The 13,181-nt window shown below is 43.8% G+C and overlaps 1 protein-coding gene across 2 annotated transcripts in view; it reads left to right on the forward strand.

The window, feature by feature from the left end:
• Nucleotides 1-13,181, forward strand: part of kif7 (kinesin family member 7) — a 43,595-nt gene that overhangs the window by 7,378 nt on the left and 23,036 nt on the right. For both annotated transcript variants that reach the window (XM_048562976.2, XM_048562975.2), the window contains 2 exons: nucleotides 3,508-3,732; nucleotides 9,962-10,155. In XM_048562976.2, coding sequence (XP_048418933.2) covers nucleotides 3,508-3,732; nucleotides 9,962-10,155 — 419 coding nt within the window. The remainder of the gene's footprint in view (nucleotides 1-3,507; nucleotides 3,733-9,961; nucleotides 10,156-13,181) is intronic.

Raw genomic sequence — 13,181 nt, forward strand, 5'->3', positions numbered from 1 at the left:
GTCCTGACTAGTTCCAGCGTTTCTAATTTTAATTATAGACACATGTAATGTTTGTATCCAGCAGTGACACATTGATGCTGTTGTATATCTTAGATAATTATTGCAGAACGACAGCACCAACAATGCATTTAGTCATCAGGCTTATTTGCTCTGTACCAGAACTTTTTAGTCCAATCACGTTTCCCTTTAATATTAAACTTTAAGTGTTTAAATTCTTGATCAATGAGAACATTTAATTGTCTGCTGAGATGATGCGTCCCATTTTATGATTGCAAATTTTCTTATAGCTGACTATTCTTCTAGTACTAATCGTGTGTTGTGCACTGAATTCACTGAGTTTCATATTTGAGGGCTCCTCCTCCAGTTTTCTCAAGGACTACATTTTGTTGTTTTCGGGGAGCTGGTTTTTTTCATCGAGTCATATAGCACGGAGAGCAGACCCTTTGGCCCAACTCATTCATGTCGACTAGCTTTCCTAAATGAACTAGTCTGATGCCTGCATTTGGCCCTGTTTCCTCTAAACCGTCCCTCTATCCATGTCCCTGTCCAACTGTCTTTTAAATGTTGTAATTGTACTTGCCTCCAATGCTTCCCCTGGCTGCTCCTTCCATATATGTGCCACCCTTGGTGTGAAAATGTTGCCCCGAGTTCCCTTTCAAACCTATCCTCTTTCATCTTAAACCTATGCCCTCTAGATTTGGACTTCTCTACCCTGGGGAAAAGACCTTGTCTATTCATTATTTAAGCTCATCTTTTCCCCTTTTGTATGATTTTGTAAACTGTTATAAAGTAACCCCTCAGCCTCCTATGCTGCAGGGAAAAGAGTACCAGCCTCTCCTTTAATTCAAACCCTCCAGTCTCAGTAACATCCTTGTACATCTTTTTTGAACCTTTCCAGTTTAATAATATCCTTCCTAAAGCAAGACTACCAGAACTACATGCGGTACTCCAAAAGTGGCCTCGCTAATACCCTGTATCTAAGGTTCTTGAGTAGATTTGTAGCTTTGGTTGTGGATGCCGTGGTAGGTTCGCTTGTTGAGCTGGTTCGTTAGTTTGCACATGTTTCATTACCCTGCTGGGTAACATCATCAGTGCAGTCTCCAAGAAGCGCTGTTGTGTTTTCCCTCCTGGCATTTAAACTCTGGGGCCTGTTGGATCCTCAGACAGGCCAAACAAAGATGAGCATGGGAATTCCTAGAGGCCTGGTTCTTCACAAAGAGGGCCAGCAATGAACACATAGAAGTAGACCCTGTATATGCACCACCGCGAAGGAAAACCAGAAATGAGGTAATCAAATCCAAGCCCAGAGTTTAAATGCCAGGTGGGAAAACACAACAGCGATTCATCGGAGGCTGCACTGATGATGTTACCCAGCAGGGTAATGAAACACCTCCAAACTAACGAACCAGCTCAGCGAGTGAACCAACCACTTCAATGTCCTGTATAACCACAACATGACACCCCAGCTGTTACACACGATGCTGTGACCAGTGAAGGCAAGCATAATAAATGCACTCTTACCATCCTGTCTAACTGATGCCACTTTCAGTTCTGAGGAAGGGTCGACGGACCTGAAATGTTAACTCTGATTGTTTTCTTCACAGATGCTGCCAGATCAGCAACTTTGTCTTTATCTGTGGAACTATTTACCTGCACCCCGAGGTTTCTGTTTAACAACAGTCTCCAGATCACTACCATTCGTTGTAAAAATCCTGCCCTTGTTTGTCTTCCCAAAATTCAACACCTTGCTTTTATCTAAATTAAAGTCCTCGGAGCACTGGCCCAGTTGAGATCCCATTGTATTCTTAGATAACCTTCTTCACTGCCCACCTTACCACCAATTTTGGTGTCATTTGAAAACTCACTAAGCATGCGTCCTGTGTTCTCATCCAAATAGCACAGGTAAATGACAAACAACTGTGGACCCAGCACTAATCCTCGCAACACACTTTTTATTCTCAGTAACTTATCTATTCAGTGATGCTGTCATGTAGTAACATATCTGTTTTATTTCTGTTGACATGCAGGTTAATTTCTACAAGACCACAGGATTTAAATTAGTTTCAGAGTCATGAGTTGACAAAAATTTTCATTTTCAAAATATTTGGCGCACACACGAGGGCATAAAACATAAATTACCTGGTAGTGAGCTTAACCATGCCTCAGACAAGGTTGAGAAGGCTGTTAGCATTACTTTATTGCAAGGCAGCTGTCCAACTGGCTGAGCTAACTGACCTACAAATCAAATACTCACAATAAGGTATCACCCTAAATATACCTTCCGAGCACGTATTAAGTTGAAGTATTTAACGAAGCGGTGTCGGCACTTTTGATTCAATCTTGGATTTCAAACTCAAATTGATATTTAACAACCAACATTGTTCATTGCAGTAGGATCCATACTCTTTTTCCCAAGAGTAGTGGCTCCTGAATGTATGCAACACTAAACTAGATGTTTCGCATTAATTTCCAAGGAGTTCATTATGTCAGTGATTAAATTGTTCTTGCACCCCAGTTAGCTCACATCCCATATTGACAGGTTTCAAACTGTTCTCTCTCCTTTGCAACTTCTCTCTATCTTCCCATTCAAGCAACCTGCTTCTGCTTCCCCACCCAGCCTCTTGTGATCTCTGGTCTCATTCACTTTTTCCCCATCCTCATTCTCTTAAAGCCTTCTCATTCTCCCCATACTGCCACCTCCTCCCAACCATTCCCTCCTCTGGCCAAACATTGGATGAAGAGATGGAACCTCTGAATCCAGTTAAAAGCCCTTCCAACATAACAAAATTTCAGGCAATTTAGAAACCTTAGGTGGAAGATTCTCCAGCATCCCTGCATGTTTTAAACATTAATTTGCCCTCTTCCACTATATCTCCTGCCAAATACTTACAGAATTTTGAAGTTAGATGCATTAGCTGCATCCACTCCCCCTAGCAACTTAGCTTTCTCTGCTCCAGCAAGCAGTTCTAATTTTTCCAAGATTTTCATCATAACCAGATGTAGCATATCCTGGTATTATCTGCATATTTGTACAGTGCTGTTCCTTTAACTTTATGCATGAGAATTCTAGTCCAAACAATCTAATTCAGCTTGCCTTGACTGTAAGGCTCCCAAATTTTAAAAAAGACAACCTTTTGAGAAAAATATAAGGGGATAACCAACATTACATAGAATGTAAAGCAAGAAACAATTCATTCAATCCGACTTGTCTATTTTAGTGTTTATACTTAACCTGAACTACTACTACGCTTTTTCAGCTAACCTTATCAGTATCCCCTTCTGTTCCTTCCATTTGCATGTTAATGTAGCTTCCACTGAATTGTATCTCTGCTACTCACCTCAATTAGTTCATGTGGTAGCAAGTCCTACATGCTAATCTTGGGTAGAGAAGTTTCTTCTGGATCCCTTCTTGAATTCTGTACCTAATACGTGGGACAGCAACAGAGAAAATTGGGAAGGAGGGGGAATGAAGCATTTGTTCATGTTTTCTTTTGAATTATTTTACAGAATGAAACGTTATTGGACCAGGAGGACCAGATTGTTGAATTACAAAGTAGACTGAAGCTAGTAGGAGGGAATCAGTCTGCCGTGTTGGTGGATGAGGTCGTAGAGAGCCTGCAGCTTGCTGATCTCAGTTGCAGGCCTTACACAGCCCCTCATCTTTGCAGGTTGAATGTGCCACGTTCCAGTCACATTCTCAATAATGAAACTAGAAGAACTTATTCCAAGAAGGTGCGTTTCCAATTACTGTTGTGCTTCTCGTAAATATATCATCCAGATAGTACACCAATGATGTTGGCTTGCTCATTTGATATCTAGGTTAGAAGGTTGTGATGTCAAGCTGATTGAGAATGCATAATGTGAGCTGACAATCCAGGTAAGTACTGAATTATCACAGAATTATAGAATCCCTACAGTGTGGAAACAGGCCCTTGGACCCAACAAGTCCACACTGACCCTCTGTACATCCCACCCAGACCCATCCTCCTATAATCCGCCTAATCTACATATCCCTGAACACTACGGGCAATTTAGCATGGCCAATCCACTAACCTGCTCATCTTTGGACTGTGGGAGGAAACCGAAGCACCCAGAGGAAACTTATGCAGAAATGGGGAGAATGTGCAAACACCGCACAGACAGTCTCCCGAGGGTGGAATCGAACCCAGGTCCCTGGCTCTGAGGCGAGTGCTAAATACTGAGCAACCCTGCCACCCAACTGGTTGGAAATGTAATCCTTTGGATGAGACAGTAAACTATCAGTCCTCTTCCTGGTGTTTTAGATCGATATTACAGATAAAATAATATTAATCAGAAAAGAGAAATGAGTTTTTCACGTGTGCTTGTCAGTACAAGGCTGTCAATTATGTCAAGAAAAGGCTGCTTTATGTTTCAGGGATAGTAGGAACTGCAAATGCTGGAGAATCTGAGATAACAAGGTGTAGAGCTGGATGAACACAGCAGGCCAAGCAGCATCAGAGGAGCAGGAAAGCTGATGTTTCGGGCCTAGACCCTTCTTCAGAAAAAACTGGTTATGTTAAGAGAGTTTTCAGGTAGGGCAAGAAGGCAGATCCTGAATCCACCCTAGCTGAAATGGGGATTAAACCTATGCTATGGTACAAATCTGATCCATATTGGCTGTTACAGCCAACTGACCCTATTTTGTATCTATTTTATATCTAGATCTCTACTACCATTATCACTCCCTTTGTCATTTGCTATGGGTACTCTCACTGCCTGTTCTAATTATTCCTCCAGCCCTTTGTCAACAGCATTTTCCAGCCCTGTTCAGTTCTGAAGAAGAGTCACCGAACTTGCAACATTAACATTGCATCTTTGGAGAAAGAAGCAGTCAGACCCAATGAATTTTCCTAGCAATTTGTTTTTAGTACCGACTGTGTCACAATACCATCTGTACTAGGTGACGATATCATCAATTCCTTCCATTGCAGGCAGAGGACTGGGTGACTGTGGTCAGTGATATAACTTCATTTATGACAACAACCTATATTTATTTGACATGTAGAAAAATGACACTAGGCATTTCACAGGAATGCAATTAGGCATTAGTTGATGCAGGGCCAAAGAAGGATGTAATAGAAAGGGTGACTAAAACCATGTCATAGAGTCATAAAGATATTCAGCACAGAACCAGACCCTTTGGTCCAACTCGTCCATGTTGACCAACTATCTAGCCCCATTTACCAGCATTTTGCCCATATCCCTCTAAACCTTTCCTAATTGTTTCTACTTAGTGGGCGACACGGTGGCTCACTGGTTAGCATTGCTGCCCAACAGCACCAGAGACCTGGGTTCAATTCCAGCCTCAAGTGAGTGTCTGTGTGGAGTCTGCACATTCTCCCTGTGTCTGCCTGCATTTCCACTGGATGCTCCGGTTTTCTCCCACAGGTTAAGTGGATTGGCCATGCTAAATTGCTCATAGTGTCCAGGTATATGTAGGTTAGATAGATTAGCCGTGGGAAATGCAAGTTTACAGGAATATGGTAGTGGGGCGAGGCCACATGGGATGTTCTTGCTGGGCCAAATGGCCTGTTTCCACACAGTAAGGATTCTGTGGATTTGTTATTCATATAACCATCCTTTTGAATGTTGTAATTGTACCAACCTCCACCACTTCTTCTGGCAGCTCATTTCCATACATGCACCACCCTCTGCATGAAAATTTGCTCCTGCGGTCCCTTTTAAATCTTTGCCCTCTCACCTTTAACCTATGTTTGCTAGTTTTGGACTCAGCAACCATGGGGAAGAGACCTTGTCTACTTACCCTATCCATGCCCCCAATGATTTTATTAACCTCTAACATCACCTCTTATCTCTGACACTCCAGGGAAAATAGCCCCAGTCCACTCAGCCTCTCCCTATAGCTCAAACGCTCCAACACTGTCAGCGTCCTTGTAAATCGTTTCTGAACTCTTTCAAGTTTCACAACATCCTTCCTGTAGCAAGGAGACCAGAATTGCATGGAGTATTCCAGTAGTGGCTTAACCAATGTCCTGTTCAGGCTCAACATGACCTCCCAACTCCTATACCCAAGGTACTGACCAATAAAGGCAAGCATTCCAAGAGCCTTCTTCACTATCCTATCTGCCTGCACTCCAAGAACACTCCAAAGGACCTTACCATTAAATGTATAAGCCCTGCCCTGGTTTGCCTTTCCAAAATGCATCACTTCACATTTATCTAAATTCAACTCCATCTGCCACTCCTTGGCCCATCTGATCAAGGTCCCATTGTACCCTGAAGTAATCTTCTTCGCTGTCTGCTACAACACCAATTTTGGCGTCACCTGCAAACCTACTAACCATACCTCCTATGCTCACATCCAAATCATTTATACAAATGATGAAAAGCAGTGGACCCAGCACTGATCCTTGTGGCACGCCACTGGTCACAGGCCTCCAGTGTGAAAAATAACCCTCCACCATCACCCTCTGTCTTCTACCTTTTTTGAGCCAGTTCCGTATCCAAATAGCTAGTTCTCTCTGTATTCCATGTGATCTAACCTCACTAACCAGTCTACCATGAGGAATCTTTTTGAATGCCTTACTTAAGTCCATACAGCTAAATCCACAGCCCTGGCCCCATCAGTCCCCTTTGTTGCTTCTTCAAAAAACTCAATCAAGTTAGTGAGACACAATTTCCCATGCACAAGGACACATTGACTATCCTTAATTAGTTCGTGCCTTTCCAAGTACATGTAAATCCTGTCCCTCAGGATTCCATCCAACAACTTTCCCACTGCCAATGCCAGGCTCAGCAGTTCATAATTCCCTGGCTTTTTCTTATCACCTTTCTTAAATAGTGGCACCATATTAGCCAAACTCCAGTCTTCCAGCATCTCACCTGTGGCTTTTGATGATACAGATATCTCAGAAAGGGGCCCAGCAATCACTTACCTAGCTTCCAATACAGTTCAAGGTTACACTTGATCAGGGTCCTTGGGTTTTATCCATCTTTATGCATTTTATGATGTCCAGCACCTCTTCCTCTTAATATGGACATTTTTAAGATGTCGCTGTTTATTTCCTCACTTACTCTATCTTCCATATCCTTCTCCACAGTAAACACTGATGCAAAATGAGTTCTGAGGAAGGGTCACTGGACCTGAAATGTTAACTCTGATTTTTCTTCACTAATGCTGCCACACATGCTGAACTTTAACTGCAACTTCTGTTTTTGATGCAGAGTACTTGTTTAGTGTCTCCCTGTTCTACACATAGATGGCCTTGCTGATCTTTGAGGGGCCCTGTTCTCTCCATAGTTACACTTTTGTCCTTAATGTATTTGTACAATCTCTTTGGATTTTCCTTAACACTGTTTACCAAAAGCTATCTCCTGACCCCTTTTTGCCCTCATGATTTCTCTCTTAAGTATATTCCAACAGACTTTATTCTCTTAAAGGATTCACTCAATCTCTGCTGTCTTTCCCTTCCTCCTTATTCTTAAGCAATTTTCTACTCATTCAGCATTCCCTAAACGTACCAGCTTTGCCCTTCACCCTAACAGGAGTATGCTGTGTCTGAGCTCTCGTTATCTCATTTTTGAAGGCTTCTCATTTTCCAGCCATCCCTTTACTTGCCAACATCTGTCCCCGATCAACCCTTGAAAGTTCTTGCCTGATGCCATCAAAAGTGGCCTTCCTCCAATTTAGAACGTTACCTTTTGGATTCGGTCAATTATTTTCTGTCACTATTTTCTAAGTAATAGAATTATTGTCACTGGCCCCAAATATTTCCCGACTGATTTGTCAGTCACCTGGCCTGCCTTATTTCCCAAGATTAGGACAGAGTTTTTGCCTTCTCTGGTCGGTACATCCACATACTGAATTTGAAAATTTTCTTGTACACACTTAACAAATTTCCCGTCATACACGCCCTTAATGCTATGACAGTCCCAGTCTCTGTTTGGAAAGTTAAAATCCGTAACCACCCTATTTTTTTTTGCAGATAACAGATCTCCGAACAAATTTGTTTTGCAATTTCCCACTGACAGTTGAGGGTTCTGTAGTACAATTCCAATAAGGTAATCGTCCCTTTGTTATTGTCCAGTTCCACCCAAGTAACTTCACTGGGTGTATTCCAGGAATATCCTCCCTGCGTACAGCTGTAATGTTATCCCTAATCAAAAACGCTAATCCCTCTCCTCTCTAGCTCCCCTTTCTATCCTTCCTAAAGCATCTATACCCTGGAACATTAATCTGCCAGTCCAGTCTATCCCTGATGATTGCACAATGTCCAGCACCATTCACGACAACTCAGGCACTGAAGCAGTCCATATCTAAATGCAACAAAATCTGGACAATATCCAGGCATGGGCTGATAAGTGGCAAGTAACATTGAAGCCACACAAATGCCAGGCTATGACCATCACCAATAAGAGACAATCTAACCACCGCCCCTTGACATTCAGTGATGTTACCATCACTTAATCCCCCACTATCAACATGGTCAGAATTATCATTGATCAAAAATTCAACTGGACTCACAATATAAACACAGTGGCTACTAGAGCAGGTCAGAGGCTAGGAATACTGTGGCAAGTAACTCACCTCCTGATTCCCCAAAGCCTGTCCACCATGTACGAGGTACAAGTTAGTAGTGTGTTAGAATACTCCCCACTTGCTTGGATGAGTGCAGCCCCAACAAGACTCAAGAAACCTGACACTATCCAAGACAAAGCAGCCCTCTTGATTAGCATCGCATCCACGTCCTCCACCACTGACGCTCAGTAGTAGCTGTGTGTGCTAACTGCAAGATGCACTGCAAAAATTCACCAAAGATCCTGGGATGACAACTTCCAAACACACAGCAAGTTCCATCTAGAAGGACAAGGGCAGCACATACATTGGAATACCACCACCTTCAACTTCCCCTCCAAACCAGTCACCATCCTAACTTGGAAATATGTCCCTGTTCCTTTGCTATTGCTGGATCAAAGTTCTGGAATTCTGTCCTTAGTGGCATTGTAGATCAATGCCCAGCACGTGGACTGCAGCAGTTCAAGATGGCAGCTCACCGCCACCTTCTCAAGGGCAACTAGGGATGAATAATAAATGCTGCCCAGCCAGTGATGCCCAGATCCCACAACATAAATACATTTTTTAAAAAAATCAATGCATTTCGTAATGCACAGCAAGTTAGGGGTGAATGAGATTCGAGGACAATTAGGTATCAGTCAGTAGACCTTTTGATATGTACTATTTTATGTAGGGTGGAAGATAGGAGGTCAGCCAGTTGATCATTAAAATTGTCAAAACTCTCAGTGACAAAGTCATGAATGAAGTTTGATATAGTGCTGATGTTAGGAGAGAGTCAAGCAATAATCCGAATGAAACGAGTAACTACCTAATGCCACACGATTACAAATACGTACAGAGTGAGGTTTATTCCCACTGTTTTTTCCACCATCTTCTGAAGGTGTTCCCTCCTTGCTGTGCACTGTTGCACCTGTACCAAATATAACTACAGTGGCCTCACCCAATTATCTATTTAACATTTGTAAGTAGATGCTAAAATCAAGTAAATTGTTTTACCAGTGGAGTGTTACACAGTTAAGCCTAGCCAGATCTTATCTGATTTTCACTGACATGCAGTGTACAGTAGATGGTCATTAGATGGGAATTGTGACTGAAAGTCTGCAACACAACTCAACACAGACAAATGTACCATTCTGATCTTTAGTCTACTCTGTGATGTATTTACTCACTGAATCATCAGGGTGTGCCGTTACTGATTATTACAACTGATCTTGATCAGTTGACTTTATTTTTGAGATTTCTGTTGTTGAACATCAAACAAGGATAAACATCTGTACAGTCATTCTGGCTTTATTTCAGACACTCGTGTCAATCAATCTGTGCCACTCATCACTTCACAATCTTACTCCTGTCTGTTTATAAACTCAATTGACCGCAAATTATGTTTCTCTCTTTTAACAATAGATTTCTGCAAATGCCTCTTCCACAGAACATGCAGGTATTGCACTTCGCAGCCATGGGCAGTGCCTGCAGCAAAGCATGGAGGACAGAGATTCTGTGTTTCACAGAGACTGCTACAAAGATTGTGGATCAACGGTGTTGCAATCTGATGATGAACCAGAGGAGGATGATTTTTGTGGGAGTCTAGAAAAAAACAGGTAAACATAACTTTTGTTATGAAAATTGATGATGGGGTAGTAAATAGTGAAGAATATAGCCTTAGATTACAGGAGGATGTAGATGGGCTGATCAATAGCAGGTGGAACTCAATCCAGACAAGTGTGAGGTGGTACAATTGTGCGGAACAAACAAGGTAAGGGAATACATGATGAACAGTAGGACTTTGGCAAGTATGGAAGATCAAAGGGATCTTGGTGTACATGTCCATTGATCGTGTAAGGTTGTGGGACAAATAGAGAAAATGATTTAAGAGGGTGACTGTCCTTTATTAGCCAAAGCATAAAGTTTAAAAGCGTAGAAATTATGATGGAACTGTATAAAAAGTTGGTTATGCCACAGCTAGTGCATTGTGTCCAGTTCTAGAATCTACCTGAGAGGAGGGATGTGATTAGAATGGAGAGGGTGTAGAGGAGATTTATCAGAATGTTGCCTTGGCCTAAGAGTTTCAGTTATGAAGAGAGAATGGACAGACTAGGGTCGATTTCCTTAAAACAGTGGGGACATGATAGAGATGTATAAAATTATGAGGGGCACAGATAGAGTAGATAGGCAGAAACTTTCTCCCTTTGAGAAGGGATCAATGACTGGGGACATTGCTTTAAAGAAAGTGACAGGAGTGTAAAAGGGGATGTGAGAAAAATGTTTTTCACCCAGACAGTGGTAGGAAGCTAGAACTCAATGCCTGTACGAATGGTAGAGGCAGAAACCCTCATAACATCTAAGAATTATTTAACTGTCCACTCGCTATGCCAAGGCACACAATGCTATGTGCCAAATCCTGGAAAATTAGATTAGAATAGTTTGGTTGTTTTCCACCAATGCAGATTCAATGGGCCGAAGAGTCATTTTCTGTGCTGGAGACCGCTATAGCTCGAAACTGACTCTCACGTAGTGCCCATGTTCTTGCCTATAATCTACTCCACAAACTGCTAGCATTCACAACCTTGAATGCACATCAGTTTATTAATCATATAATAATAAATCATGTGTTTATGACAAAGCCTTGCAAGATTTAGCTGGAAAATTCAGTATACATTATGGTTCTGAGTAACAGTCCCTCTTCCGCACCTACATAGGCCCAAACAGTCCCTCTTCCGCACCTACACAGGCCCCACTAAGGGGGTGGCCATGGGCACCCGCATGGGCCCCAGCTATGCCTGCCTCTTTGTAGGTTACGTGGAACAGTCCCTCTTCCGCACCTACACAGGCCCCAAACCCCACCTCTTCCTCCGGTGCATTGATGACTGTATCGGCGCCGCCTCTTGCTCCCCAGAGGAGCTCGAACAGTTCATCCACTTCACCAACACCTTCCACCCCAACCTTCAGTTCACCTGGGCCATCTCCAGCACATCCCTCACCTTCCTGGACCTCTCAGTCTCCATCTCAGGCGACCAGCTTGTAACGGATGTCCATTTCAAGCCCACCGACTCCCACGGCTACCTAGAATACACCTCCTCCCACCCACCCTCCTGCAAAAATTCCATCCCCTATTCCCAATTCCTCCGCCTCCGCCGCATCTGCTCCCATGATAAGACATTCCACTCCCGCACATCCCAGATGTCCAAGTTCTTCAAGGACCGCAACTTTCCCCCCACAGTGATCGAGAACGCCCTTGACCGCGTCTCCCATATTTCCCGCAACACATCCCTCACACCCCGCCCCCGCCACAACTGCCCAAAGAGGATCCCCCTCGTTCTCACACACCACCCCACCAACCTCCGGATACAACGCATCATCCTCCGACACTTCAGCCATCTACAATCCGACCCCACCACCCAAGACATTTTTCCATCCCCACCCCTGTCTGCTTTCCGGAGAGACCACTCTCTCCGTGACTCCCTTGTTCGCTCCATACTGCCCTCCAACCCCACCACACCCGGCACCTTCCCCTGCAACCACAGGAAATGCTACACTTGCCCCCACACCTCCTCCCTCACCCCTATCGCAGGCCCCAAGATGACATTCCACATTAAGCAGAGGTTCACCTGCACATCTGCCAATGTGGTATACTGCATCCACTGTACCCGGTGTGGCTTCCTCTACATTGGGGAAACCAAGCGGAAGCTTGGGGACCGCTTTGCAGAACACCTCCGCTCAGTTCGCAACAAACAACTGCACTTCCCAGTCGCAAACCATTTCCACTCCCCCCTCCCATTCTTTAGATGACATGTCCATCATGGGCCTCCTGCAGTGCCACAATGATGCCACCCGAAGGTTGCAGGAACAGCAACTCATATTCCGCCTGGGAACCCTGCAGCCTAATGGTATCAATGTGGACTTCACCAGTTTCAAAATCTCCCCTTCCCCAATTTCATCCCTAAACCAGCCCAGTTCGTCCCCTCCCCCCACTGCACCACACAACCAGCCCAGCTCCTCCACTCCACCCACTGCATCCCAAAACCAGTCCAACCTGTCTCTGCCTCCCTAACCGGTTCTTCCTCTCACCCATCCCTTGCCCCCACCCCAAGCCGCACCTCCATCTCCTACCTACTAACCTCATCCCACCTCCTTGACCTGTCCGTCTTCCCTGGACTGACCTATCCCCTCCCTACCTCCCCACCTATACTCTGTCCACCTATCTTCTTTTCTCTCCATCTTCGGTCTGCCTGCCCCTCTCTCCCTGTTTATTCCAGAACCCTCACCCCATCCCCCTCTCTGATGAAGGGCCTAGGCCTGAAACGTCAGCTTTTGTGCTCCTGAGATGCTGCTTGGCCTGCTGTGTTCATCCAGCCTCACATTTTATTATCATGGTTCTGAGTTTGATGTGCTTTGCTGGCCAGTTCTCTGAATTCCAAGTTAGAAAGCAGTATCTTTGAATTCCAGGATATCTGTTGTAACACCTACACTTTATACCTTTGTCCAGCCCTAATAATTGATGCTTAACTGTTTGTCCATTGCCTGATAACATTAGATTTTTCCCAAGTCTGTTAAAAGTAACTGCAGTTTTAATGCAACAAAGGCAGAAACATTACCAGAGAAACTCAGCAGGGCTGGCAGCATCTGT

Source organism: Stegostoma tigrinum, chromosome 33 (assembly GCF_030684315.1).
Source record: "Stegostoma tigrinum isolate sSteTig4 chromosome 33, sSteTig4.hap1, whole genome shotgun sequence".
NCBI lineage: Eukaryota > Metazoa > Chordata > Chondrichthyes > Orectolobiformes > Stegostomatidae > Stegostoma > Stegostoma tigrinum.